The sequence below is a fragment of the Neovison vison genome, chromosome 10 (assembly GCF_020171115.1).
Source record: "Neovison vison isolate M4711 chromosome 10, ASM_NN_V1, whole genome shotgun sequence".
In the NCBI taxonomy this organism is placed as follows: Eukaryota; Metazoa; Chordata; class Mammalia; order Carnivora; family Mustelidae; genus Neogale; species Neogale vison.
Window position 1 is genome coordinate 5817010 of NC_058100.1, and position 26123 is coordinate 5843132.

Consider the following 26123-nt stretch of genomic DNA (forward strand, 5'->3'; position numbering starts at 1 on the left):
TCCATACCACCCACTCGCCTCTGCTTGGGCTCCAAGGCCCCTGCCTGGCCACCGAGAGCCACCCGCCCGCCCTGCCAATCCACCTGCCCCGCCGGCAGCGCCCTCAAAACGCCGTGCGCCTCCTCCCCTTCCACCGCCGCTCAACCTGGGGACCCGCTCCGGCCTCAGCACCTCAGCACGCCGGCCTCCCGCGCTCCGGGCTCCCTGCTGCCACCGGGCTTGGCCACCGGGGTCCTGGAGACGTGCAAAAGGTTGGCCAGCTGCGTTGGCCGGGAATCGAACCCGGGTCAACTGCTTGGAAGGCAGCTATGCTCACCACTATACCACCAACGCTGCACAGCCCGGGCCGCCCCCAGACGCACGCCCAGGGTTCGGCCCCGGCGTCTGCACCCGCTCTGGTCACCGCCTCTGGTCACCGCCTCGGCCGCCCAGCGCGCCTCGGCCCTGCCCCGACCACCCGCCCATCCACAGCGCCGCGCTGCCGCACGGGCCAGCAGCAGCCGCCCGCCGTCCCACCCGCGCCAGCCCCACGCGGCTGGGCGGCTCCGTGGGCCCGCCCGCCTGCCAGCCAACCGCCTCTGGGGGGCGCTGGCGCCGCCCGGCCGCTCCTGGTACCAGCCCACACCCCCCACCCCCCTTTTGCCGGCCGGGAAACCCCGTCCCCCGAGATCCGCGTCCTTCCGACCACGTGCTCGCCCCCGGCGTTCTCCACAGGGTGCTGGGGGAGGCCACATCCCGCGCCCACGGAGGACCCGACACAACCGAGGCCCCCCCGGTCCCCCGCGCCCCGCCCCGCCCCGCCCCGCCGCGTCCCGTCAAGTCCCGTCCGGTCCCCTCCGTCCGGCCACGGCCCCCGCCCCCGCCCCAGCCGGACCGGGCAGCGTCGAATCACCGGGGAGCCCGGGGCGGCCGGCCACTCGTCAGGCGCCCTGGGCACGACGGAAGGCCCTGGCTGGACTGTGGCGAGCCCGCAGGCGCGCGGCCCCGACGCCGAGGAACGCAAAAGGGTGGCGGTGGTGGACGGGGAGCAGGCGGGCGGCCGTCGTGGCCCTGGCGGCCTCTGGCCGCACGCTGGAGGAAGGAGGACAAGTGCGCCGGAGGGGCCAGCGTTCGCACAGAGCGGGGGCGGCGCCCGCGGCGCCCAAAAAAGGACGTCTGGCCTCCCCGTCGGGGAATCGAACCCCGGTCTCCCGCGTGACAGGCGGGGATACTCACCACTATACTAACGAGGACGGCGGCGGCCATCCGGCCGCCCGACCCCTCTGCGCCTGCCTGCCCACGCCTACCCCTGCCCTCGACGCCCCGCCTTCCATCGGCGCCCGCCGCCTGCCGCACCGGACCCGACCCCAAACCAACGTCGTCCGCCATCCCAGCAGCCCCACTGCCCGACTCGGGGCGGACCCCGCACCCGGACGCCCGCCCAATACTCCCCGGGCGCCGCGGCCTCTGGCCTGCCAGGCGGGGATCGCGCGGGGAGAAGCCGCCCCACAGGACAAGCGAGGCTGCGACCAGGAGGACGGGCGCCCACGAAGGGCAGAGGCCGAGGAGGGCGAGGGGGAGGAGCGGGGGGTGGGGTGGGGCGGGGAGCTGCCAGAGAGGCGGGCCCGACGCCGCCCTCTGGGTGCGCGGTCGGGGCTGTGCGAGGGCGGAGGCGCCAGGCGAGTCGGCGGGCTGTGCTCCCGCTCGGCGGCGGCGCGCGTCCCCTCGCTGGCGCACACACGCCGCCGCCAGCCTGCGGCAGCCTTGGCGCCGGGTCCCAGCCAGGCGAGCGGCGACGCGCTCAGCCCCGTCGTCAGGATGGCCGAGCGGTCTAAGGCGCTGCGTTCAGGTCGCAGTCTCCCCTGGAGGCGTGGGTTCGAATCCCACTCCTGACAAGCCCACCTTTTGGCCTGCCCTACCAGGGCACGGGACCCCAGCGGGCCTGGACCCCGCCCTACGGCAAGCCCTGTCCTTGCCTGACGGGCCGCTCCGGCCTTGCACCCCAGCGCCAGGGGCCCAGGGCGGAGCTCCGACGCCTCGACCCTCCGCACCACAGGCTTTGCGCGCACTCGCCCTCCTCCACCCACTCGCGCGCCCTTCCCACCTGATCCCACACCCGCAGGCCCGGGCAACTTGGCAGCACCTCCCTCCTCACCTGCTTTCCGAGGGCTGCGTTCTCGTCCCTCCCAGGGGCCCCTGCAGACCAGCGGCGTGCGCCAGTGCCGAAAGCCCTCCGCCCGCCGACCTCGGTTCTCCCCCAGGCTCGTGCCCGCATGAACAGTGCCTCGCTCTCAGAGCCGTGCGCCTCCGCCACCGGGAGCAGCCGGTGGGACCCCCTGTCCTTTCCGCACGGCCCCCATTCCATTCTCGCCACACCCCACTCAGGTGGCCCGCGCCGCCCACGAGCCTTTTCCACCTGGACGCCTTCCCCTGGCCACACCTGCCTGCCTCCGGCCGCGGACCCAGGTGGCCCAGCCACCTGCTGGCGGGCCCACCACGCGGCCCTGCCGTCAGTGGGCCTGGCCCAGGAGTCCAACCCGGCATTATTGCTCCTCCCCCGAGCGCTGGGCGGAAGGAAGCCCTGCATCCCCAGGCCTCCCACCTGGGCGCCCCAAGCCCGGCCCGCCCGGCCAGAACCCGAGGACCCCAGCGCGCTCCCTCAACGCGCTCCCTGTCCGCCAGCTAGCCAGCAGCGCCTCCGCCAGCGCTCCTGCCTCTCCACCACCGGCCCGAGTTGGACCCCCAGGGAGAGCTCCCGGCCAGAGCTCAGACACCTCGCTTCGCTCTCCTGGCCTCAGCGGTACTCGGCGGCGCCCGCGGCGCTCGGGGGCCTCCATGTCCTATGCACGACACGCGTGCGGCGCGCACGAGCCCCCGCAGACACCCACCCCACCACCCACACACCCCCACCCACACTCCCGCCACTCCACGGCACCCCACGTGCGCACACACGGCCGCGGCTCCGTTCCCCAGCCCCGCGGGATCGCGCCCACACGGCCCGGGCGGGAAAGCCATCCGCCAATGGGCCTTTGGGGTGGGCGGAGAGTAGCTGCCCAAGGGAACGGCGGCGCTCAGCGGCACCTGCCCCAGACGATCGCCCGCGGTGGGTGGTGTTGGGGCTCTGGCCCGGCTTCCTCCGGCTCCTGGCTTCCGCGGGCGACCCCGGCAGGGCAGCGTCTGGCGGCGGCCCTGGACCAGGGAGAAAACGCAGGAGGAGCCTAGTCCGCCTCCGTGCGCCTGTGCCTCGCTCCGCCCGTCTCCGCCGCGGCCGCCGCTCCCAAGCACTCTAGACGTGCATGCAGCCTCCCCTCCGGATCGCCCGGCTGCCTCCTGCCCCAGCGGAGCGGGATGCTATCGGGACAGGCGCTGGCGCTGGCGCAGGCGCAGGCGCTGGCGCAGGCGCAGGCGCAGGCGCTGGCGCAGGCGCTGGCCCTGGTCCTGACCCCGGTCCTGGTCCTGACCCCGGTCCTGGCCCTGGCCCTGGTTGGCCCTGGCCCTGCCTCTGGCCCTGGCCCTGGCTTGGCTCCGGCTCCGGTTCTGGCCCTGGCTGTGGCCCGGACCGGTGTTTGGAGCCGTCGGTTGACCACCACCATCGGTGCATGGGTGGTTCAGTGGTAGAATTCTCGCCTGCCACGCGGGAGGCCCGGGTTCGATTCCCGGCCCATGCAGCACGCCGTCGTCCCCTTTTGGCCCAGCGGCTACAGCGCGCATAAGGGCACGCGCGCCCGCGCCCGCGCCCGCGCCCGCGCCCGCGCGCTCCCGGCTTCCTCTCTCCCAGGCTCGAGCCCGCTGGCCTCAGCCGGCTCCGCTCCTTCCGCGAAGTCCCGCCCCTGCCTCTGCCCCGACGCCCCTTCCCTTCCTCTCCACTTGGCTCCCCCTGGGGACCAAACTCTACCCACTCCCCGAGGACCCTGGCCCCTGGCCCGCCACACGCTCTCCTTGCCCCTTTCCTCTTCAGGACCCTCAGCACCCCGCTTCCCTTCCGGCCCTGCCGCAGCTCGCCCACGCGGGCGCCACGCCCCACCTCCACGCCTTTCGCCACACTTGCTCGCTCCCTGCATCCCTCCACCCACGGCTCCAACGTTCTCCTCTTGGCACAACCAGGAGCCATGAACTTGCCACCCCTAGCCCTGATACATCCCATTCTCCCGCAGGGGCCCTCACAAACCCTTTAGGGCGCACCCCGGACAGCCTCCCCACCCCCACCCCCACCCCCGCCACACACACACTCCGCGCCCTGCGCTCTGTATCCTTTCTCTGCCCTACTTGGCCCCCGTGTGCTTCCCACTCCCCCGCGCACACAACGCTAAGACCACCGCCAGCACCAAGCTCCCCCTCCACCACCGACAACCTTCCCCTCTTGGCAATAGCAGCAGCCCTGGCGGCAGCAGCGGCTCCACCAAGCCCACCAGCATAGCGGCGCCCGGACCACTGCCAGCACCAGCACCAGCACCCCTGCGGCCGCCACCGCCGCCGCCACCAGCAGGACCAAGTCCACCGCCACCACACCGCCACGGGCTCCGTGGCCAACAGCGCTCAAGTCCTTCCCCATCACCGCCACTCCCACCGACGCCATCACCAAGAGTACCGCGTCCACCTCCAGCGTATCGCCTCGGGCATCATTGCCAACGGCGCCCAAGTCCTCCGCCGTCAGTACGGCCACCCCGCGCCCCACCGAGTCCACCACCCATCCCCAGGACCAGCCGCGGCAGGACCTCGTCCACTGTCGTCACACCGGCTCCGGCACCAGCACCCAAAGCACTGACGTCCTTCACCGTCCCCGCCGCCATCAGCGACACGACCGAGCCCACCACCCGTGCGCCAGCATGGGCTTCGTCGCCAGCAGCCCCGAAGTCCTCCTCCTCTTCCACCACCACCACGCCCCCGGCACGGACAGCATGGCCCACAGTAACGACGTCCGTCCCCGTCCCCGTCCCCGCCACCGGCGAAATCGCCGCCGCCGCCCAGACCTCCGACACCACCACCACAGCGGCCCAGGGACCGTCACCGATGGACGGCAGACGTCCACCACCACCATCCTCACCAGCAGCGGCGGCAGCACCCGGTCGTCCACCCCCAGCGACACAAGGACCAGCGCAGCCTGCGCCTCCACCGCCACCAGCCCCTCCTGCCCCAACAGCCCCACGCCTGTCCCCGGCCTCCCCACCCCCTCCTAGCCAAGTCCTTCTCAGGGGAGAAAGGGGAAAAGATCCAGCGTCGCCTTGGTCCCTTTGGCCTCTCGGAACCCCAACCCCAGGACGACCCCCGATACGTGACTGGCCGTCCCGGTGACAGGCGGTTGCGATCTCCCCGGGGGTGCATCGACCCACCGGCACCCCCCGGCCGCCCGACCCCCGCTTGGCCTGGTCCGAGACCCGGTCCGCTCCCTCTCTCTCGGTTGCCCTTGCCTACCGGCCCGCCGGCCCGCCTGCTTCCCACCCACGCCCCTCGTGCGCCACCCATTGGCCCCACGCCACCACGCAGCACAGCACAGCACAGCACAGCACAGCACAGCACAGCACAGCACAGCCAAAGCAGAGCAGTCTTCGCCGGCCCCCACACCTCCTCCGCCTTGGTCCTCTCCCACCACGGGGGGCCTCCAGCTTTCTCGCTCGCCACCGGGCCCACTCCCCACCACTCGCCGCTGCGTGCTGCTCCTGCCCGCCTCCAGGCTGCATCCGTCCCCCCCGGCCCCCCCACCCCCGACCCTTCTACCCCCCACCCAGCTCTCACACTCAAGGCCGGCCGAAGGTCTCCGCCTCCCGCCCGATCCTCAGGCGCACTCCGCCTCTGTGCCCTCCCGTCCCTCCCGTGTCATCCTCCCGCACAGGTGTGCACACGTGCCGGGCAAGGCGCTGGGCAAGGGGCCCCTGCCGCCCCGAGCCTCTGCGGAGACCCCGCCCGAGTGGCCAGCCGCAGTCTCCGCCGGGTCCCAGCACACCCACCATTCCTCGCCCCGCACCTGCCCCACCAACACACACACCCTTGCTGCTCCCGGACCTCCCCTCTTTCTGGGATCCTTTCCCCCTGTGCCCTCACCCCCGTGGGAGGCCACCCAGGGCAGCCAACACCTGCATCTTGCCCCATCCCCCACCGCTGAGGACTCGACCCCCAACCCCGCACACCCACCCACCCCCACGCGAGGCTGCTGAGGGGCCTTCCTGGGATGACGGGAAGCATCTGGACGCCCACAGGGGGGGCTCCTTCCCACCGCTGCTCTGACCTGGGCCCGGTCCTGCGGGGGTGGGCGGCTGCGGCAGTTGGGGCCGGCACACGGACTGTCCGCTGGGGCTCTGTAGGGAGACCCTCCCCGAGCAGACAGCAAACCCTCGGCGGACGGGGTGGGTGCGGGTGCTGGCGGGAAGGAGACTGTGCTCTGACGGAGCTGGAGGAGCACCCGGACCAGAGGACACCCCGGGCCCGGGGTGGAGAGGGCAGGAGGAGATGCGGGCTAGGTGTGCCCTGACGCGCCCGTGGGAAGGCCTGAAAGGGTGGGGGCTGGAGGGGAAGGGAGGCGTTGCGGGGAACGCGCTTGTCACTTTGCCTTGGACTCAGGCGACTGGTGTCGCCATTCAAAGGGCGTGTTGGCCCCAAGCCCACCCTGCGAGTGTCCGGTGGGCCTCCACCTTCTCGCGGCGGCTGGGCTGTTGGGTTCTCCCCGGCGGCCTTCTGCACCTCCCCGCTCTCCAACCTCCACTGCCCGGGGGTCGGGCTCCCAGGATGCGCCCTCATTCGCTTTGCCCACTCCACGTGCCGGGCGCTGCGGTGCGCCTCTCGTCTCCCATCCCCGCTGGAGCCCGCCACCCAGGTGACCCACCACCGCCGGCGCCGGGGAGACGCCGCCAGCCCCGGGGGTGGCCGGTGGTGGGGAAGCCGGCCCAGCGGTGGCTGGCCCGAGAGGGGGCAGGGAGGGAGGGGACCTGGGGCTCCAGCAGGTGACCCGACTCCCACTCCCACCGCCCTCTCCTCTTCAAGGCACCGACGCCGCCAGCTAGCACCTCAGGATGCAGCAGCAAGGGGTCGCTCGTCATGGGCGGCCCCGGTGCCGCGGGAGAGTCCAAGCCCCTGAGGCGGCCGGACGTCCGGGCGTCTGTTGGTGGCCCCTCCGTGGGGACGGAGGCGGCCGCGTCCTCTGGGGTGGTGGCCGAGGGGGAGAGGGGGGTCGCGGGGGGAGGTGAGCGTCCAGGGGAGGCGCGGAAGTCCCAGCCCACCTGCGAGGCCAAAAGGCTTGGCCCGGAGGAGGCGACAGGGCAAGGCTTGGGCTGGACGGGGCGGCTGGCCTGGTGCGGGCGCCCTGGCCACGGGGCCAGGGAGAAGCCATGGAGCTTGGGCCAAAAGGGGGTGCGTGCCGAAGCGCTGCCGAGGTGGGTAGGCCGAGAGGAAGAAGAAAGGCTTCCCTGACCGGGAATCGAACCCGGGCCGCGGCGGTGAGAGCGCCGAATCCTAACCACTAGACCACCAGGGAGCGTCGGGTGTCGCGCCTGGCCCGCACCTCCTCCACCCGGCGCCTCCATACCACCCACTCGCCTCTGCTTGGGCTCCAAGGCCCCTGCCTGGCCACCGAGAGCCACCCGCCCGCCCTGCCAATCCACCTGCCCCGCCGGCAGCGCCCTCAAAACGCCGTGCGCCTCCTCCCCTTCCACCGCCGCTCAACCTGGGGACCCGCTCCGGCCGCAGCACCTCAGCACGCCGGCCTCCCGCGCTCCGGGCTCCCGGCTGCCACCGGGCCTGGCCACCGGGGTCCTGGAGACGTGCAAAAGGTTGGCCAGCTGCGTTGGCCGGGAATCGAACCAAGGCTGCGCCAAGGCTGCCGCAGGCTGGCGGCGGCGTGTGTGCGCCAGCCAGGGGACGCGCGCCGCCGCCGAGCGGGAGCACAGCCCGCCGACTCGCCTGGCGCCTCCGCCCTCGCACAGCCCCGACCGCGCACCCAGAGGGCGGCGTCGGGCCCGCCTCTCTGGCAGCTCCCCGCCCCACCCCACCCCCCGCTCCTCCCCCTCGCCCTCCTCGGCCTCTGCCCTTCGTGGGCGCCCGTCCTCCTGGTGGCAGCCTCGCTTGTCCTGTGGGGCGGCTTCTCCCCGCGCGATCCCCGCCTGGCAGGCCAGAGGCCGCGGCGCCATGGGAGTATTGGGCGGCGTCCGGGTGCGGGGTCCGCCCCGAGTCGGGCAGTGGGGCTGCTGGGATGGCGGACGACGTTGGTTTGGGGTCGGGTCCGGTGCGGCAGGCGGCGGGCGCCGATGGAAGGCGGGGCGTCGAGGGCAGGGGTAGGCGTGGGCAGGCAGGCGCAGAGGGGTCGGGCGGCCGGATGGCCGCCGCCGTCCTCGTTAGTATAGTGGTGAGTATCCCCGCCTGTCACGCGGGAGACCGGGGTTCGATTCCCCGACGGGGAGGCCAGACGTCCTTTTTTGGGCGCCGCGGGCGCCGCCCCCGCTCTGTGCGAACGCTGGCCCCTCCGGCGCACTTGTCCTCCTTCCTCCAGCGTGCGGCCAGAGGCCGCCAGGGCCACGACGGCCGCCCGCCTGCTCCCCGTCCACCACCGCCACCCTTTTGCGTTCCTCGGCGTCGGGGCCGCGCGCCTGCGGGCTCGCCACAGTCCAGCCAGGGCCTTCCGTCGTGCCCAGGGCGCCTGACGAGTGGCCGGCCGCCCCGGGCTCCCCGGTGATTCGACGCTGCCCGGTCCGGCTGGGGCGGGGGCGGGGGCCGTGGCCGGACGGAGGGGACCGGACGGGACTTGACGGGACGCGGCGGGGCGGGGCGGGGCGGGGCGCGGGGTACCGGGGGGGGGGGGCCTCGGTTGTGTCGGGTCCTCCGTGGGCGCGGGATGTGGCCTCCCCCAGCACCCTGTGGAGAACGCCGGGGGCGAGCACGTGGTCGGAAGGACGCGGATCTCGGGGGACGGGGTTTCCCGGCCGGCAAAAGGGGGGTGGGGGGTGGGGGGTGGTACCAGGAGCGGCCGGGCGGCGCCAGCGCCCCCCAGAGGCGGTTGGCTGGCAGGCGGGCGGGCCCACGGAGCCGCCCAGCCGCGTGGGGCTGGCGCGGGTGGGACGGCGGGCGGCCGCTGCTGGCCCGTGCGGCAGCGCGGCGCTGTGGATGGGCGGGTCGTCGGGGCAGGGCCGAGGCGCGCTGGGCCGCCGAGGCGGTGACCAGAGGCGGTGACCAGAGCGGGTGCAGACGCCGGGGCCGAACCCTGGGCGTGCGTCTGGGGGCGGCCCGGGCTGTGCAGCGTTGGTGGTATAGTGGTGAGCATAGCTGCCTTCCAAGCAGTTGACCCGGGTTCGATTCCCGGCCAACGCAGCTGGCCAACCTTTTGCACGTCTCCAGGACCCCGGTGGCCAGGCCCGGTGGCAGCCGGGAGCCCGGAGCGCGGGAGGCCGGCGTGCTGAGGTGCTGAGGCCGGAGCGGGTCCCCAGGTTGAGCGGCGGTGGAAGGGGAGGAGGCGCACGGCGTTTTGAGGGCGCTGCCGGCGGGGCAGGTGGATTGGCAGGGCGGGCGGGTGGCTCTCGGTGGCCAGGCAGGGGCCTTGGAGCCCAAGCAGAGGCGAGTGGGTGGTATGGAGGCGCCGGGTGGAGGAGGTGCGGGCCAGGCGCGACACCCGACGCTCCCTGGTGGTCTAGTGGTTAGGATTCGGCGCTCTCACCGCCGCGGCCCGGGTTCGATTCCCGGTCAGGGAAGCCTTTCTTCTTCCTCTCGGCCTACCCACCTCGGCAGCGCTTCGGCACGCACCCCCTTTTGGCCCAAGCTCCATGGCTTCTCCCTGGCCCCGTGGCCAGGGCGCCCGCACCAGGCCAGCCGCCCCGTCCAGCCCAAGCCTTGCCCTGTCGCCTCCTCCGGGCCAAGCCTTTTGGCCTCGCAGGTGGGCTGGGACTTCCGCGCCTCCCCTGGACGCTCACCTCCCCCCGCGACCCCCCTCTCCCCCTCGGCCACCACCCCAGAGGACGCGGCCGCCTCCGTCCCCACGGAGGGGCCACCAACAGACGCCCGGACGTCCGGCCGCCTCAGGGGCTTGGACTCTCCCGCGGCACCGGGGCCGCCCATGACGAGCGACCCCTTGCTGCTGCATCCTGAGGTGCTAGCTGGCGGCGTCGGTGCCTTGAAGAGGAGGGGGCGGTGGGAGTGGGAGTCGGGTCACCTGCTGGAGCCCCTGGTCCCCTCCCTCCCTGCCCCCTCTCGGGCCAGCCACCGCTGGGCCGGCTTCCCCACCACCGGCCACCCCCGGGGCTGGCGGCGTCTCCCCGGCGCCGGCGGTGGTGGGTCACCTGGGTGGCGGGCTCCAGCGGGGATGGGAGACGAGAGGCGCACCGCAGCGCCCGGCACGTGGAGTGGGCAAAGCGAATGAGGGCGCATCCTGGGAGCCCGACCCCCGGGCAGTGGAGGTTGGAGAGCGGGGAGGTGCAGAAGGCCGCCGGGGAGAACCCAACAGCCCAGCCGCCGCGAGAAGGTGGAGGCCCACCGGACACTCGCAGGGTGGGCTTGGGGCCAACACGCCCTTTGAATGGCGACACCAGTCACCTGAGTCCAAGGCAAAGTGACAAGCGCGTTCCCCGCAACGCCTCCCTTCCCCTCCAGCCCCCACCCTTTCAGGCCTTCCCACGGGCGCGTCAGGGCACACCTAGCCCGCATCTCCTCCTGCCCTCTCCACCCCGGGCCCGGGGTGTCCTCTGGTCCGGGTGCTCCTCCAGCTCCGTCAGAGCACAGTCTCCTTCCCGCCAGCACCCGCACCCACCCCGTCCGCCGAGGGTTTGCTGTCTGCTCGGGGAGGGTCTCCCTACAGAGCCCCAGCGGACAGTCCGTGTGCCGGCCCCAACTGCCGCAGCCGCCCACCCCCGCAGGACCGGGCCCAGGTCAGAGCAGCGGTGGGAAGGAGCCCCCCCTGTGGGCGTCCAGATGCTTCCCGTCATCCCAGGAAGGCCCCTCAGCAGCCTCGCGTGGGGGTGGGTGGGTGTGCGGGGTTGGGGGTCGAGTCCTCAGCGGTGGGGGATGGGGCAAGATGCAGGTGTTGGCTGCCCTGGGTGGCCTCCCACGGGGGTGAGGGCACAGGGGGAAAGGATCCCAGAAAGAGGGGAGGTCCGGGAGCAGCAAGGGTGTGTGTGTTGGTGGGGCAGGTGCGGGGCGAGGAATGGTGGGTGTGCTGGGACCCGGCGGAGACTGCGGCTGGCCACTCGGGCGGGGTCTCCGCAGAGGCTCGGGGCGGCAGGGGCCCCTTGCCCAGCGCCTTGCCCGGCACGTGTGCACACCTGTGCGGGAGGATGACACGGGAGGGACGGGAGGGCACAGAGGCGGAGTGCGCCTGAGGATCGGGCGGGAGGCGGAGACCTTCGGCCGGCCTTGAGTGTGAGAGCTGGGTGGGGGGTAGAAGGGTCGGGGGTGGGGGGGCAGGGGGGGACGGATGCAGCCTGGAGGCGGGCAGGAGCAGCACGCAGCGGCGAGTGGTGGGGAGTGGGCCCGGTGGCGAGCGAGAAAGCTGGAGGCCCCCCGTGGTGGGAGAGGACCAAGGCGGAGGAGGTGTGGGGGCCGGCGAAGACTGCTCTGCTTTGGCTGTGCTGTGCTGTGCTGTGCTGTGCTGTGCTGTGCTGTGCTGCGTGGTGGCGTGGGGCCAATGGGTGGCGCACGAGGGGCGTGGGTGGGAAGCAGGCAGGCCGGCGGGCCGGTAGGCAAGGGCAACCGAGAGAGAGGGAGCGGACCGGGTCTCGGACCAGGCCAAGCGGGGGTCGGGCGGCCGGGGGGTGCCGGTGGGTCGATGCACCCCCGGGGAGATCGCAACCGCCTGTCACCGGGACGGCCAGTCACGTATCGGGGGTCGTCCTGGGGTTGGGGTTCCGAGAGGCCAAAGGGACCAAGGCGACGCTGGATCTTTTCCCCTTTCTCCCCTGAGAAGGACTTGGCTAGGAGGGGGTGGGGAGGCCGGGGACAGGCGTGGGGCTGTTGGGGCAGGAGGGGCTGGTGGCGGTGGAGGCGCAGGCTGCGCTGGTCCTTGTGTCGCTGGGGGTGGACGACCGGGTGCTGCCGCCGCTGCTGGTGAGGATGGTGGTGGTGGACGTCTGCCGTCCATCGGTGACGGTCCCTGGGCCGCTGTGGTGGTGGTGTCGGAGGTCTGGGCGGCGGCGGCGATTTCGCCGGTGGCGGGGACGGGGACGGGGACGGACGTCGTTACTGTGGGCCATGCTGTCCGTGCCGGGGGCGTGGTGGTGGTGGAGGAGGAGGAGGACTTCGGGGCTGCTGGCGACGAAGCCCATGCTGGCGCACGGGTGGTGGGCTCGGTCGTGTCGCTGATGGCGGCGGGGACGGTGAAGGACGTCAGTGCTTTGGGTGCTGGTGCCGGAGCCGGTGTGACGACAGTGGACGAGGTCCTGCCGCGGCTGGTCCTGGGGATGGGTGGTGGACTCGGTGGGGCGCGGGGTGGCCGTACTGACGCCGGAGGACTTGGGCGCCGTTGGCAATGATGCCCGAGGCGATACGCTGGAGGTGGACGTGGTACTCTTGGTGATGGCGTCGGTGGGAGTGGCGGTGATGGGGAAGGACTTGAGCGCTGTTGGCCACGGAGCCCCTGGCGGTGTGGTGGCGGTGGACTTGGTCCTGCTGGTGGCGGCGGCGGGTGGCGGCCGCAGGGGTGCTGGTGCTGGTGCTGGCAGTGGTCCGGGCGCCGCTATGCTGGTGGGCTTGGTGGAGCCGCTGCTGCCGCCAGGGCTGCTGCTATTGCCAAGAGGGGAAGGTTGGCGGTGGCGGTGGTGGAGGGGGAGCTTGGTGCTGGCGGTGGTCTTAGCGTTGTGTGCGCGGGGGAGTGGGAAGCACACGGGGGCCAAGTAGGGCAGAGAAAGGATACAGAGCGCAGGGCGCGGAGTGTGTGTGTGGCGGGGGTGGGGGTGGGGGTGGGGAGGCTGTCCGGGGTGCGCCCTAAAGGGTTTGTGAGGGCCCCTGCGGGAGAATGGGATGTATCAGGGCTAGGGGTGGCAAGTTCATGGCTCCTGGTTGTGCCAAGAGGAGAACGTTGGAGCCGTGGGTGGAGGGATGCAGGGAGCGAGCAAGTGTGGCGAAAGGCGTGGAGGTGGGGCGTGGCGCCCGCGTGGGCGAGCTGCGGCAGGGCCGGAAGGGAAGCGGGGTGCTGAGGGTCCTGAAGAGGAAAGGGGCAAGGAGAGCGTGTGGCGGGCCAGGGGCCAGGGTCCTCGGGGAGTGGGTAGAGTTTGGTCCCCAGGGGGAGCCAAGTGGAGAGGAAGGGAAGGGGCGTCGGGGCAGAGGCAGGGGCGGGACTTCGCGGAAGGAGCGGAGCCGGCTGAGGCCAGCGGGCTCGAGCCTGGGAGAGAGGAAGCCGGGAGCGCGCGGGCGCGGGCGCGGGCGCGGGCGCGCGTGCCCTTATGCGCGCTGTAGCCGCTGGGCCAAAAGGGGACGACGGCGTGCTGCATGGGCCGGGAATCGAACCCGGGCCTCCCGCGTGGCAGGCGAGAATTCTACCACTGAACCACCCATGCACCGATGGTGGTGGTCAACCGACGGCTCCAAACACCGGTCCGGGCCACAGCCAGGGCCAGAACCGGAGCCGGAGCCAAGCCAGGGCCAGGGCCAGAGGCAGGGCCAGGGCCAACCAGGGCCAGGGCCAGGACCGGGGTCAGGACCAGGACCGGGGTCAGGACCAGGGCCAGCGCCTGCGCCAGCGCCTGCGCCTGCGCCTGCGCCAGCGCCTGCGCCTGTCCCGATAGCATCCCGCTCCGCTGGGGCAGGAGGCAGCCGGGCGATCCGGAGGGGAGGCTGCATGCACGTCTAGAGTGCTTGGGAGCGGCGGCCGCGGCGGAGACGGGCGGAGCGAGGCACAGGCGCACGGAGGCGGACTAGGCTCCTCCTGCGTTTTCTCCCTGGTCCAGGGCCGCCGCCAGACGCTGCCCTGCCGGGGTCGCCCGCGGAAGCCAGGAGCCGGAGGAAGCCGGGCCAGAGCCCCAACACCACCCACCGCGGGCGATCGTCTGGGGCAGGTGCCGCTGAGCGCCGCCGTTCCCTTGGGCAGCTACTCTCCGCCCACCCCAAAGGCCCATTGGCGGATGGCTTTCCCGCCCGGGCCGTGTGGGCGCGATCCCGCGGGGCTGGGGAACGGAGCCGCGGCCGTGTGTGCGCACGTGGGGTGCCGTGGAGTGGCGGGAGTGTGGGTGGGGGTGTGTGGGTGGTGGGGTGGGTGTCTGCGGGGGCTCGTGCGCGCCGCACGCGTGTCGTGCATAGGACATGGAGGCCCCCGAGCGCCGCGGGCGCCGCCGAGTACCGCTGAGGCCAGGAGAGCGAAGCGAGGTGTCTGAGCTCTGGCCGGGAGCTCTCCCTGGGGGTCCAACTCGGGCCGGTGGTGGAGAGGCAGGAGCGCTGGCGGAGGCGCTGCTGGCTAGCTGGCGGACAGGGAGCGCGTTGAGGGAGCGCGCTGGGGTCCTCGGGTTCTGGCCGGGCGGGCCGGGCTTGGGGCGCCCAGGTGGGAGGCCTGGGGATGCAGGGCTTCCTTCCGCCCAGCGCTCGGGGGAGGAGCAATAATGCCGGGTTGGACTCCTGGGCCAGGCCCACTGACGGCAGGGCCGCGTGGTGGGCCCGCCAGCAGGTGGCTGGGCCACCTGGGTCCGCGGCCGGAGGCAGGCAGGTGTGGCCAGGGGAAGGCGTCCAGGTGGAAAAGGCTCGTGGGCGGCGCGGGCCACCTGAGTGGGGTGTGGCGAGAATGGAATGGGGGCCGTGCGGAAAGGACAGGGGGTCCCACCGGCTGCTCCCGGTGGCGGAGGCGCACGGCTCTGAGAGCGAGGCACTGTTCATGCGGGCACGAGCCTGGGGGAGAACCGAGGTCGGCGGGCGGAGGGCTTTCGGCACTGGCGCACGCCGCTGGTCTGCAGGGGCCCCTGGGAGGGACGAGAACGCAGCCCTCGGAAAGCAGGTGAGGAGGGAGGTGCTGCCAAGTTGCCCGGGCCTGCGGGTGTGGGATCAGGTGGGAAGGGCGCGCGAGTGGGTGGAGGAGGGCGAGTGCGCGCAAAGCCTGTGGTGCGGAGGGTCGAGGCGTCGGAGCTCCGCCCTGGGCCCCTGGCGCTGGGGTGCAAGGCCGGAGCGGCCCGTCAGGCAAGGACAGGGCTTGCCGTAGGGCGGGGTCCAGGCCCGCTGGGGTCCCGTGCCCTGGTAGGGCAGGCCAAAAGGTGGGCTTGTCAGGAGTGGGATTCGAACCCACGCCTCCAGGGGAGACTGCGACCTGAACGCAGCGCCTTAGACCGCTCGGCCATCCTGACGACGGGGCTGAGCGCGTCGCCGCTCGCCTGGCTGGGACCCGGCGCCAAGGCTGCCGCAGGCTGGCGGCGGCGTGTGTGCGCCAGCGAGGGGACGCGCGCCGCCGCCGAGCGGGAGCACAGCCCGCCGACTCGCCTGGCGCCTCCGCCCTCGCACAGCCCCGACCGCGCACCCAGAGGGCGGCGTCGGGCCCGCCTCTCTGGCAGCTCCCCGCCCCACCCCACCCCCCGCTCCTCCCCCTCGCCCTCCTCGGCCTCTGCCCTTCGTGGGCGCCCGTCCTCCTGGTGGCAGCCTCGCTTGTCCTGTGGGGCGGCTTCTCCCCGCGCGATCCCCGCCTGGCAGGCCAGAGGCCGCGGCGCCCGGGGAGTATTGGGCGGGCGTCCGGGTGCGGGGTCCGCCCCGAGTCGGGCAGTGGGGCTGCTGGGATGGCGGACGACGTTGGTTTGGGGTCGGGTCCGGTGCGGCAGGCGGCGGGCGCCGATGGAAGGCGGGGCGTCGAGGGCAGGGGTAGGCGTGGGCAGGCAGGCGCAGAGGGGTCGGGCGGCCGGATGGCCGCCGCCGTCCTCGTTAGTATAGTGGTGAGTATCCCCGCCTGTCACGCGGGAGACCGGGGTTCGATTCCCCGACGGGGAGGCCAGACGTCCTTTTTTGGGCGCCGCGGGCGCCGCCCCCGCTCTGTGCGAACGCTGGCCCCTCCGGCGCACTTGTCCTCCTTCCTCCAGCGTGCGGCCAGAGGCCGCCAGGGCCACGACGGCCGCCCGCCTGCTCCCCGTCCACCACCGCCACCCTTTTGCGTTCCTCGGCGTCGGGGCCGCGCGCCTGCGGGCTCGCCACAGTCCAGCCAGGGCCTTCCGTCGTGCCCAGGGCGCCTGACGAGTGGCCGGCCGCCCCGGGCTCCCCGGTGATTCGACGCTGCCCGGTCCGGCTGGGGCGGGGGCGGGGGCCGTGGCCGGACGGAGGGGACCGGACGGGACTTGACGGGACGCGGCGGGGCGGGGCGGGGCGGGGCGCGGGGTACCGGGGGGGGGGGGCCTCGGTTGTGTCGGGTCCTCCGTGGGCGCGGGATGTGGCCTCCCCCAGCACCCTGTGGAGAACGCCGGGGGCGAGCACGTGGTCGGAAGGACGCGGATCTCGGGGGACGGGGTTTCCCGGCCGGCAAAAGGGGGGTGGGGGGGGGGGGGGTGGTACCAGGAGCGGCCGGGCGGCGCCAGCGCCCCCCAGAGGCGGTTGGCTGGCAGGCGGGCGGGCCCACGGAGCCGCCCAGCCGCGTGGGGCTGGCGCGGGTGGGACGGCGGGCGGCCGCTGCTGGCCCGTGCGGCAGCGCGGCGCTGTGGATGGGCGGGTCGTCGGGGCAGGGCCGAGGCGCGCTGGGCCGCCGAGGCGGTGACCAGAGGCGGTGACCAGAGCGGGTGCAGACGCCGGGGCCGAACCCTGGGCGTGCGTCTGGGGGCGGCCCGGGCTGTGCAGCGTTGGTGGTATAGTGGTGAGCATAGCTGCCTTCCAAGCAGTTGACCCGGGTTCGATTCCCGGCCAACGCAGCTGGCCAACCTTTTGCACGTCTCCAGGACCCCGGTGGCCAGGCCCGGTGGCAGCCGGGAGCCCGGAGCGCGGGAGGCCGGCGTGCTGAGGTGCTGAGGCCGGAGCGGGTCCCCAGGTTGAGCGGCGGTGGAAGGGGAGGAGGCGCACGGCGTTTTGAGGGCGCTGCCGGCGGGGCAGGTGGATTGGCAGGGCGGGCGGGTGGCTCTCGGTGGCCAGGCAGGGGCCTTGGAGCCCAAGCAGAGGCGAGTGGGTGGTATGGAGGCGCCGGGTGGAGGAGGTGCGGGCCAGGCGCGACACCCGACGCTCCCTGGTGGTCTAGTGGTTAGGATTCGGCGCTCTCACCGCCGCGGCCCGGGTTCGATTCCCGGTCAGGGAAGCCTTTCTTCTTCCTCTCGGCCTACCCACCTCGGCAGCGCTTCGGCACGCACCCCCTTTTGGCCCAAGCTCCATGGCTTCTCCCTGGCCCCGTGGCCAGGGCGCCCGCACCAGGCCAGCCGCCCCGTCCAGCCCAAGCCTTGCCCTGTCGCCTCCTCCGGGCCAAGCCTTTTGGCCTCGCAGGTGGGCTGGGACTTCCGCGCCTCCCCTGGACGCTCACCTCCCCCCGCGACCCCCCTCTCCCCCTCGGCCACCACCCCAGAGGACGCGGCCGCCTCCGTCCCCACGGAGGGGCCACCAACAGACGCCCGGACGTCCGGCCGCCTCAGGGGCTTGGACTCTCCCGCGGCACCGGGGCCGCCCATGACGAGCGACCCCTTGCTGCTGCATCCTGAGGTGCTAGCTGGCGGCGTCGGTGCCTTGAAGAGGAGGGGGCGGTGGGAGTGGGAGTCGGGTCACCTGCTGGAGCCCCTGGTCCCCTCCCTCCCTGCCCCCTCTCGGGCCAGCCACCGCTGGGCCGGCTTCCCCACCACCGGCCACCCCCGGGGCTGGCGGCGTCTCCCCGGCGCCGGCGGTGGTGGGTCACCTGGGTGGCGGGCTCCAGCGGGGATGGGAGACGAGAGGCGCACCGCAGCGCCCGGCACGTGGAGTGGGCAAAGCGAATGAGGGCGCATCCTGGGAGCCCGACCCCCGGGCAGTGGAGGTTGGAGAGCGGGGAGGTGCAGAAGGCCGCCGGGGAGAACCCAACAGCCCAGCCGCCGCGAGAAGGTGGAGGCCCACCGGACACTCGCAGGGTGGGCTTGGGGCCAACACGCCCTTTGAATGGCGACACCAGTCACCTGAGTCCAAGGCAAAGTGACAAGCGCGTTCCCCGCAACGCCTCCCTTCCCCTCCAGCCCCCACCCTTTCAGGCCTTCCCACGGGCGCGTCAGGGCACACCTAGCCCGCATCTCCTCCTGCCCTCTCCACCCCGGGCCCGGGGTGTCCTCTGGTCCGGGTGCTCCTCCAGCTCCGTCAGAGCACAGTCTCCTTCCCGCCAGCACCCGCACCCACCCCGTCCGCCGAGGGTTTGCTGTCTGCTCGGGGAGGGTCTCCCTACAGAGCCCCAGCGGACAGTCCGTGTGCCGGCCCCAACTGCCGCAGCCGCCCACCCCCGCAGGACCGGGCCCAGGTCAGAGCAGCGGTGGGAAGGAGCCCCCCCTGTGGGCGTCCAGATGCTTCCCGTCATCCCAGGAAGGCCCCTCAGCAGCCTCGCGTGGGGGTGGGTGGGTGTGCGGGGTTGGGGGTCGAGTCCTCAGCGGTGGGGGATGGGGCAAGATGCAGGTGTTGGCTGCCCTGGGTGGCCTCCCACGGGGGTGAGGGCACAGGGGGAAAGGATCCCAGAAAGAGGGGAGGTCCGGGAGCAGCAAGGGTGTGTGTGTTGGTGGGGCAGGTGCGGGGCGAGGAATGGTGGGTGTGCTGGGACCCGGCGGAGACTGCGGCTGGCCACTCGGGCGGGGTCTCCGCAGAGGCTCGGGGCGGCAGGGGCCCCTTGCCCAGCGCCTTGCCCGGCACGTGTGCACACCTGTGCGGGAGGATGACACGGGAGGGACGGGAGGGCACAGAGGCGGAGTGCGCCTGAGGATCGGGCGGGAGGCGGAGACCTTCGGCCGGCCTTGAGTGTGAGAGCTGGGTGGGGGGTAGAAGGGTCGGGGGTGGGGGGGCAGGGGGGGACGGATGCAGCCTGGAGGCGGGCAGGAGCAGCACGCAGCGGCGAGTGGTGGGGAGTGGGCCCGGTGGCGAGCGAGAAAGCTGGAGGCCCCCCGTGGTGGGAGAGGACCAAGGCGGAGGAGGTGTGGGGGCCGGCGAAGACTGCTCTGCTTTGGCTGTGCTGTGCTGTGCTGTGCTGCGTGGTGGCGTGGGGCCAATGGGTGGCGCACGAGGGGCGTGGGTGGGAAGCAGGCAGGCCGGCGGGCCGGTAGGCAAGGGCAACCGAGAGAGAGGGAGCGGACCGGGTCTCGGACCAGGCCAAGCGGGGGTCGGGCGGCCGGGGGGTGCCGGTGGGTCGATGCACCCCCGGGGAGATCGCAACCGCCTGTCACCGGGACGGCCAGTCACGTATCGGGGGTCGTCCTGGGGTTGGGGTTCCGAGAGGCCAAAGGGACCAAGGCGACGCTGGATCTTTTCCCCTTTCTCCCCTGAGAAGGACTTGGCTAGGAGGGGGTGGGGAGGCCGGGGACAGGCGTGGGGCTGTTGGGGCAGGAGGGGCTGGTGGCGGTGGAGGCGCAGGCTGCGCTGGTCCTTGTGTCGCTGGGGGTGGACGACCGGGTGCTGCCGCCGCTGCTGGTGAGGATGGTGGTGGTGGACGTCTGCCGTCCATCGGTGACGGTCCCTGGGCCGCTGTGGTGGTGGTGTCGGAGGTCTGGGCGGCGGCGGCGATTTCGCCGGTGGCGGGGACGGGGACGGGGACGGACGTCGTTACTGTGGGCCATGCTGTCCGTGCCGGGGGCGTGGTGGTGGTGGAGGAGGAGGAGGACTTCGGGGCTGCTGGCGACGAAGCCCATGCTGGCGCACGGGTGGTGGGCTCGGTCGTGTCGCTGATGGCGGCGGGGACGGTGAAGGACGTCAGTGCTTTGGGTGCTGGTGCCGGAGCCGGTGTGACGACAGTGGACGAGGTCCTGCCGCGGCTGGTCCTGGGGATGGGTGGTGGACTCGGTGGGGCGCGGGGTGGCCGTACTGACGGCGGAGGACTTGGGCGCCGTTGGCAATGATGCCCGAGGCGATACGCTGGAGGTGGACGCGGTACTCTTGGTGATGGCGTCGGTGGGAGTGGCGGTGATGGGGAAGGACTTGAGCGCTGTTGGCCACGGAGCCCGTGGCGGTGTGGTGGCGGTGGACTTGGTCCTGCTGGTGGCGGCGGCGGTGGCGGCCGCAGGGGTGCTGGTGCTGGTGCTGGCAGTGGTCCGGGCGCCGCTATGCTGGTGGGCTTGGTGGAGCCGCTGCTGCCGCCAGGGCTGCTGCTATTGCCAAGAGGGGAAGGTTGTCGGTGGTGGAGGGGGAGCTTGGTGCTGGCGGTGGTCTTAGCGTTGTGTGCGCGGGGGAGTGGGAAGCACACGGGGGCCAAGTAGGGCAGAGAAAGGATACAGAGCGCAGGGCGCGGAGTGTGTGTGTGGCGGGGGTGGGGGTGGGGAGGCTGTCCGGGGTGCGCCCTAAAGGGTTTGTGAGGGCCCCTGCGGGAGAATGGGATGTATCAGGGCTAGGGGTGGCAAGTTCATGGCTCCTGGTTGTGCCAAGAGGAGAACGTTGGAGCCGTGGGTGGAGGGATGCAGGGAGCGAGCAAGTGTGGCGAAAGGCGTGGAGGTGGGGCGTGGCGCCCGCGTGGGCGAGCTGCGGCAGGGCCGGAAGGGAAGCGGGGTGCTGAGGGTCCTGAAGAGGAAAGGGGCAAGGAGAGCGTGTGGCGGGCCAGGGGCCAGGGTCCTCGGGGAGTGGGTAGAGTTTGGTCCCCAGGGGGAGCCAAGTGGAGAGGAAGGGAAGGGGCGTCGGGGCAGAGGCAGGGGCGGGACTTCGCGGAAGGAGCGGAGCCGGCTGAGGCCAGCGGGCTCGAGCCTGGGAGAGAGGAAGCCGGGAGCGCGCGGGCGCGGGCGCGGGCGCGGGCGCGCGTGCCCTTATGCGCGCTGTAGCCGCTGGGCCAAAAGGGGACGACGGCGTGCTGCATGGGCCGGGAATCGAACCCGGGCCTCCCGCGTGGCAGGCGAGAATTCTACCACTGAACCACCCATGCACCGATGGTGGTGGTCAACCGACGGCTCCAAACACCGGTCCGGGCCACAGCCAGGGCCAGAACCGGAGCCGGAGCCAAGCCAGGGCCAGGGCCAGAGGCAGGGCCAGGGCCAACCAGGGCCAGGGCCAGGACCGGGGTCAGGACCAGGACCGGGGTCAGGACCAGGGCCAGCGCCTGCGCCAGCGCCAGCGCCAGCGCCTGCGCCTGTCCCGATAGCATCCCGCTCCGCTGGGGCAGGAGGCAGCCGGGCGATCCGGAGGGGAGGCTGCATGCACGTCTAGAGTGCTTGGGAGCGGCGGCCGCGGCGGAGACGGGCGGAGCGAGGCACAGGCGCACGGAGGCGGACTAGGCTCCTCCTGCGTTTTCTCCCTGGTCCAGGGCCGCCGCCAGACGCTGCCCTGCCGGGGTCGCCCGCGGAAGCCAGGAGCCGGAGGAAGCCGGGCCAGAGCCCCAACACCACCCACCGCGGGCGATCGTCTGGGGCAGGTGCCGCTGAGCGCCGCCGTTCCCTTGGGCAGCTACTCTCCGCCCACCCCAAAGGCCCATTGGCGGATGGCTTTCCCGCCCGGGCCGTGTGGGCGCGATCCCGCGGGGCTGGGGAACGGAGCCGCGGCCGTGTGTGCGCACGTGGGGTGCCGTGGAGTGGCGGGAGTGTGGGTGGGGGTGTGTGGGTGGTGGGGTGGGTGTCTGCGGGGGCTCGTGCGCGCCGCACGCGTGTCGTGCATAGGACATGGAGGCCCCCGAGCGCCGCGGGCGCCGCCGAGTACCGCTGAGGCCAGGAGAGCGAAGCGAGGTGTCTGAGCTCTGGCCGGGAGCTCTCCCTGGGGGTCCAACTCGGGCCGGTGGTGGAGAGGCAGGAGCGCTGGCGGAGGCGCTGCTGGCTAGCTGGCGGACAGGGAGCGCGTTGAGGGAGCGCGCTGGGGTCCTCGGGTTCTGGCCGGGCGGGCCGGGCTTGGGGCGCCCAGGTGGGAGGCCTGGGGATGCAGGGCTTCCTTCCGCCCAGCGCTCGGGGGAGGAGCAATAATGCCGGGTTGGACTCCTGGGCCAGGCCCACTGACGGCAGGGCCGCGTGGTGGGCCCGCCAGCAGGTGGCTGGGCCACCTGGGTCCGCGGCCGGAGGCAGGCAGGTGTGGCCAGGGGAAGGCGTCCAGGTGGAAAAGGCTCGTGGGCGGCGCGGGCCACCTGAGTGGGGTGTGGCGAGAATGGAATGGGGGCCGTGCGGAAAGGACAGGGGGTCCCACCGGCTGCTCCCGGTGGCGGAGGCGCACGGCTCTGAGAGCGAGGCACTGTTCATGCGGGCACGAGCCTGGGGGAGAACCGAGGTCGGCGGGCGGAGGGCTTTCGGCACTGGCGCACGCCGCTGGTCTGCAGGGGCCCCTGGGAGGGACGAGAACGCAGCCCTCGGAAAGCAGGTGAGGAGGGAGGTGCTGCCAAGTTGCCCGGGCCTGCGGGTGTGGGATCAGGTGGGAAGGGCGCGCGAGTGGGTGGAGGAGGGCGAGTGCGCGCAAAGCCTGTGGTGCGGAGGGTCGAGGCGTCGGAGCTCCGCCCTGGGCCCCTGGCGCTGGGGTGCAAGGCCGGAGCGGCCCGTCAGGCAAGGACAGGGCTTGCCGTAGGGCGGGGTCCAGGCCCGCTGGGGTCCCGTGCCCTGGTAGGGCAGGCCAAAAGGTGGGCTTGTCAGGAGTGGGATTCGAACCCACGCCTCCAGGGGAGACTGCGACCTGAACGCAGCGCCTTAGACCGCTCGGCCATCCTGACGACGGGGCTGAGCGCGTCGCCGCTCGCCTGGCTGGGACCCGGCGCCAAGGCTGCCGCAGGCTGGCGGCGGCGTGTGTGCGCCAGCGAGGGGACGCGCGCCGCCGCCGAGCGGGAGCACAGCCCGCCGACTCGCCTGGCGCCTCCGCCCTCGCACAGCCCCGACCGCGCACCCAGAGGGCGGCGTCGGGCCCGCCTCTCTGGCAGCTCCCCGCCCCACCCCACCCCCCGCTCCTCCCCCTCGCCCTCCTCGGCCTCTGCCCTTCGTGGGCGCCCGTCCTCCTGGTCGCAGCCTCGCTTGTCCTGTGGGGCGGCTTCTCCCCGCGCGATCCCCGCCTGGCAGGCCAGAGGCCGCGGCGCCCTGGGAGTATTGGGCGGGCGTCCGGGTGCGGGGTCCGCCCCGAGTCGGGCAGTGGGGCTGCTGGGATGGCGGACGACGTTGGTTTGGGGTCGGGTCCGGTGCGGCAGGCGGCGGGCGCCGATGGAAGGCGGGGCGTCGAGGGCAGGGGTAGGCGTGGGCAGGCAGGCGCAGAGGGGTCGGGCGGCCGGATGGCCGCCGCCGTCCTCGTTAGTATAGTGGTGAGTATCCCCGCCTGTCACGCGGGAGACCGGGGTTCGATTCCCCGACGGGGAGGCCAGACGTCCTTTTTTGGGCGCCGCGGGCGCCGCCCCCGCTCTGTGCGAACGCTGGCCCCTCCGGCGCACTTGTCCTCCTTCCTCCAGCGTGCGGCCAGAGGCCGCCAGGGCCACGACGGCCGCCCGCCTGCTCCCCGTCCACCACCGCCACCCTTTTGCGTTCCTCGGCGTCGGGGCCGCGCGCCTGCGGGCTCGCCACAGTCCAGCCAGGGCCTTCCGTCGTGCCCAGGGCGCCTGACGAGTGGCCGGCCGCCCCGGGCTCCCCGGTGATTCGACGCTGCCCGGTCCGGCTGGGGCGGGGGCGGGGGCCGTGGCCGGACGGAGGGGACCGGACGGGACTTGACGGGACGCGGCGGGGCGGGGCGGGGCGGGGCGCGGGGTACCGGGGGGGGGGCCTCGGTTGTGTCGGGTCCTCCGTGGGCGCGGGATGTGGCCTCCCCCAGCACCCTGTGGAGAACGCCGGGGGCGAGCACGTGGTCGGAAGGACGCGGATCTCGGGGGACGGGGTTTCCCGGCCGGCAAAAGGGGGGTGGGGGGTGGGGGGTGGTACCAGGAGCGGCCGGGCGGCGCCAGCGCCCCCCAGAGGCGGTTGGCTGGCAGGCGGGCGGGCCCACGGAGCCGCCCAGCCGCGTGGGGCTGGCGCGGGTGGGACGGCGGGCGGCCGCTGCTGGCCCGTGCGGCAGCGCGGCGCTGTGGATGGGCGGGTCGTCGGGGCAGGGCCGAGGCGCGCTGGGCCGCCGAGGCGGTGACCAGAGGCGGTGACCAGAGCGGGTGCAGACGCCGGGGCCGAACCCTGGGCGTGCGTCTGGGGGCGGCCCGGGCTGTGCAGCGTTGGTGGTATAGTGGTGAGCATAGCTGCCTTCCAAGCAGTTGACCCGGGTTTGATTCCCGGCCAACGCAGCTGGCCAACCTTTTGCACGTCTCCAGGACCCCGGTGGCCAGGCCCGGTGGCAGCCGGGAGCCCGGAGCGCGGGAGGCCGGCGTGCTGAGGTGCTGAGGCCGGAGCGGGTCCCCAGGTTGAGCGGCGGTGGAAGGGGAGGAGGCGCACGGCGTTTTGAGGGCGCTGCCGGCGGGGCAGGTGGATTGGCAGGGCGGGCGGGTGGCTCTCGGTGGCCAGGCAGGGGCCTTGGAGCCCAAGCAGAGGCGAGTGGGTGGTATGGAGGCGCCGGGTGGAGGAGGTGCGGGCCAGGCGCGACACCCGACGCTCCCTGGTGGTCTAGTGGTTAGGATTCGGCGCTCTCACCGCCGCGGCCCGGGTTCGATTCCCGGTCAGGGAAGCCTTTCTTCTTCCTCTCGGCCTACCCACCTCGGCAGCGCTTCGGCACGCACCCCCTTTTGGCCCAAGCTCCATGGCTTCTCCCTGGCCCCGTGGCCAGGGCGCCCGCACCAGGCCAGCCGCCCCGTCCAGCCCAAGCCTTGCCCTGTCGCCTCCTCCGGGCCAAGCCTTTTGGCCTCGCAGGTGGGCTGGGACTTCCGCGCCTCCCCTGGACGCTCACCTCCCCCCGCGACCCCCCTCTCCCCCTCGGCCACCACCCCAGAGGACGCGGCCGCCTCCGTCCCCACGGAGGGGCCACCAACAGACGCCCGGACGTCCGGCCGCCTCAGGGGCTTGGACTCTCCCGCGGCACCGGGGCCGCCCATGACGAGCGACCCCTTGCTGCTGCATCCTGAGGTGCTAGCTGGCGGCGTCGGTGCCTTGAAGAGGAGGGGGCGGTGGGAGTGGGAGTCGGGTCACCTGCTGGAGCCCCTGGTCCCCTCCCTCCCTGCCCCCTCTCGGGCCAGCCACCGCTGGGCCGGCTTCCCCACCACCGGCCACCCCCGGGGCTGGCGGCGTCTCCCCGGCGCCGGCGGTGGTGGGTCACCTGGGTGGCGGGCTCCAGCGGGGATGGGAGACGAGAGGCGCACCGCAGCGCCCGGCACGTGGAGTGGGCAAAGCGAATGAGGGCGCATCCTGGGAGCCCGACCCCCGGGCAGTGGAGGTTGGAGAGCGGGGAGGTGCAGAAGGCCGCCGGGGAGAACCCAACAGCCCAGCCGCCGCGAGAAGGTGGAGGCCCACCGGACACTCGCAGGGTGGGCTTGGGGCCAACACGCCCTTTGAATGGCGACACCAGTCACCTGAGTCCAAGGCAAAGTGACAAGCGCGTTCCCCGCAACGCCTCCCTTCCCCTCCAGCCCCCACCCTTTCAGGCCTTCCCACGGGCGCGTCAGGGCACACCTAGCCCGCATCTCCTCCTGCCCTCTCCACCCCGGGCCCGGGGTGTCCTCTGGTCCGGGTGCTCCTCCAGCTCCGTCAGAGCACAGTCTCCTTCCCGCCAGCACCCGCACCCACCCCGTCCGCCGAGGGTTTGCTGTCTGCTCGGGGAGGGTCTCCCTACAGAGCCCCAGCGGACAGTCCGTGTGCCGGCCCCAACTGCCGCAGCCGCCCACCCCCGCAGGACCGGGCCCAGGTCAGAGCAGCGGTGGGAAGGAGCCCCCCCTGTGGGCGTCCAGATGCTTCCCGTCATCCCAGGAAGGCCCCTCAGCAGCCTCGCGTGGGGGTGGGTGGGTGTGCGGGGTTGGGGGTCGAGTCCTCAGCGGTGGGGGATGGGGCAAGATGCAGGTGTTGGCTGCCCTGGGTGGCCTCCCACGGGGGTGAGGGCACAGGGGGAAAGGATCCCAGAAAGAGGGGAGGTCCGGGAGCAGCAAGGGTGTGTGTGTTGGTGGGGCAGGTGCGGGGCGAGGAATGGTGGGTGTGCTGGGACCCGGCGGAGACTGCGGCTGGCCACTCGGGCGGGGTCTCCGCAGAGGCTCGGGGCGGCAGGGGCCCCTTGCCCAGCGCCTTGCCCGGCACGTGTGCACACCTGTGCGGGAGGATGAC

The 26123-nt window shown here is 73.2% G+C and overlaps 3 protein-coding genes and 18 non-coding genes across 21 annotated transcripts; 11 read left to right on the forward strand and 10 right to left on the reverse strand.

The window, feature by feature from the left end:
- Positions 1-261: 261 nt before the first annotated feature.
- On the reverse strand, positions 262-333 carry TRNAG-UCC. The gene has a single exon. It is a non-coding gene; the product is annotated as a tRNA-Gly (tRNA).
- Positions 334-1160: 827 nt separating this feature from the next.
- On the reverse strand, positions 1161-1232 carry TRNAD-GUC. Its single transcript has one exon. It is a non-coding gene; the product is annotated as a tRNA-Asp (tRNA).
- Positions 1233-1791: 559 nt separating this feature from the next.
- On the forward strand, positions 1792-1874 carry TRNAL-CAG. Its single transcript has one exon. It is a non-coding gene; the product is annotated as a tRNA-Leu (tRNA).
- A 1702-nt stretch (positions 1875-3576) lies between these two features.
- On the forward strand, positions 3577-3647 carry TRNAG-GCC. Its single transcript has one exon. It is a non-coding gene; the product is annotated as a tRNA-Gly (tRNA).
- A 2067-nt stretch (positions 3648-5714) lies between these two features.
- On the reverse strand, positions 5715-10011 carry LOC122918890 (collagen alpha-1(I) chain-like). Its single transcript, XM_044267814.1, has 10 exons — positions 9677-10011; positions 8752-9495; positions 8438-8658; positions 8168-8325; positions 7634-8069; positions 7191-7376; positions 6978-7111; positions 6580-6867; positions 6203-6364; positions 5715-5834 (listed from the first exon to the last, which is right to left on the reverse strand). Exons 1-10 carry the CDS (start codon positions 10009-10011, stop codon positions 5715-5717), a joined length of 2784 nt encoding a protein of 927 aa, XP_044123749.1.
- On the reverse strand, positions 7373-7444 carry TRNAE-CUC. The gene has a single exon. It is a non-coding gene; the product is annotated as a tRNA-Glu (tRNA).
- TRNAD-GUC lies at positions 8295-8366 on the forward strand. Its single transcript has one exon. It is a non-coding gene; the product is annotated as a tRNA-Asp (tRNA).
- Positions 9199-9270, forward strand: TRNAG-UCC. The gene has a single exon. It is a non-coding gene; the product is annotated as a tRNA-Gly (tRNA).
- TRNAE-CUC lies at positions 9576-9647 on the forward strand. Its single transcript has one exon. It is a non-coding gene; the product is annotated as a tRNA-Glu (tRNA).
- A 3357-nt stretch (positions 10012-13368) lies between the features above and the next one.
- Positions 13369-13439, reverse strand: TRNAG-GCC. The gene has a single exon. It is a non-coding gene; the product is annotated as a tRNA-Gly (tRNA).
- Positions 13440-13796: 357 nt separating this feature from the next.
- On the reverse strand, positions 13797-17483 carry LOC122918891 (collagen alpha-1(I) chain-like). The gene is made up of 5 exons (XM_044267815.1): positions 17149-17483; positions 16393-16967; positions 15170-16129; positions 14693-14757; positions 13797-14633 (listed from the first exon to the last, which is right to left on the reverse strand). Exons 1-5 carry the CDS (start codon positions 17481-17483, stop codon positions 13797-13799), a joined length of 2772 nt encoding a protein of 923 aa, XP_044123750.1.
- Positions 15124-15206, reverse strand: TRNAL-CAG. Its single transcript has one exon. It is a non-coding gene; the product is annotated as a tRNA-Leu (tRNA).
- TRNAD-GUC lies at positions 15766-15837 on the forward strand. The gene has a single exon. It is a non-coding gene; the product is annotated as a tRNA-Asp (tRNA).
- TRNAG-UCC lies at positions 16671-16742 on the forward strand. The gene has a single exon. It is a non-coding gene; the product is annotated as a tRNA-Gly (tRNA).
- Positions 17048-17119, forward strand: TRNAE-CUC. Its single transcript has one exon. It is a non-coding gene; the product is annotated as a tRNA-Glu (tRNA).
- A 3324-nt stretch (positions 17484-20807) lies between the features above and the next one.
- TRNAG-GCC lies at positions 20808-20878 on the reverse strand. Its single transcript has one exon. It is a non-coding gene; the product is annotated as a tRNA-Gly (tRNA).
- A 345-nt stretch (positions 20879-21223) lies between these two features.
- Positions 21224-24907, reverse strand: LOC122918892 (basic proline-rich protein-like). The gene is made up of 4 exons (XM_044267816.1): positions 24573-24907; positions 22597-24329; positions 22120-22184; positions 21224-22060 (listed from the first exon to the last, which is right to left on the reverse strand). The coding sequence occupies exons 1-4, from the start codon at positions 24905-24907 to the stop codon at positions 21224-21226; spliced, it is 2970 nt and encodes a 989-aa protein (XP_044123751.1).
- TRNAL-CAG lies at positions 22551-22633 on the reverse strand. The gene has a single exon. It is a non-coding gene; the product is annotated as a tRNA-Leu (tRNA).
- Positions 23193-23264, forward strand: TRNAD-GUC. The gene has a single exon. It is a non-coding gene; the product is annotated as a tRNA-Asp (tRNA).
- On the forward strand, positions 24095-24166 carry TRNAG-UCC. The gene has a single exon. It is a non-coding gene; the product is annotated as a tRNA-Gly (tRNA).
- On the forward strand, positions 24472-24543 carry TRNAE-CUC. Its single transcript has one exon. It is a non-coding gene; the product is annotated as a tRNA-Glu (tRNA).
- Positions 24908-26123: the final 1216 nt, after the last annotated feature.

Bases quoted from the DNA above. Each gene is read 5' to 3' on its own strand.
- LOC122918890 (XM_044267814.1), bottom strand. From the start codon at position 10,011: ATGGGCGGCCCCGGTGCCGCGGGAGAGTCCAAGCCCCTGAGGCGGCCG. The intron at 8,326-8,437 runs GTGCGCCGGAGG...CCCGCGTGACAG, and splicing joins CGCTGGAGGAAGGAGGACAA to GCGGGGATACTCACCACTAT. The intron at 6,365-6,579 runs GTGGGCTTGGGG...GTGCTCCTCCAG, and splicing joins GCCCACCGGACACTCGCAGG to CTCCGTCAGAGCACAGTCTC.
- LOC122918891 (XM_044267815.1), bottom strand. From the start codon at position 17,483: ATGGGCGGCCCCGGTGCCGCGGGAGAGTCCAAGCCCCTGAGGCGGCCG. The intron at 16,968-17,148 runs GTGGGTAGGCCG...TTGGGCTCCAAG, and splicing joins CGTGCCGAAGCGCTGCCGAG to GCCCCTGCCTGGCCACCGAG. The intron at 16,130-16,392 runs GTACCACCCCCC...CCCCCGCCCCAG, and splicing joins GCGCCGCCCGGCCGCTCCTG to CCGGACCGGGCAGCGTCGAA.
- LOC122918892 (XM_044267816.1), bottom strand. From the start codon at position 24,907: ATGGGCGGCCCCGGTGCCGCGGGAGAGTCCAAGCCCCTGAGGCGGCCG. The intron at 22,185-22,596 runs GTCGCAGTCTCC...GTTCTCCCCCAG, and splicing joins GTCTAAGGCGCTGCGTTCAG to GCTCGTGCCCGCATGAACAG. The intron at 22,061-22,119 runs GTGGGACCCCCT...CACCCCACTCAG, and splicing joins TCCGCCACCGGGAGCAGCCG to GTGGCCCGCGCCGCCCACGA.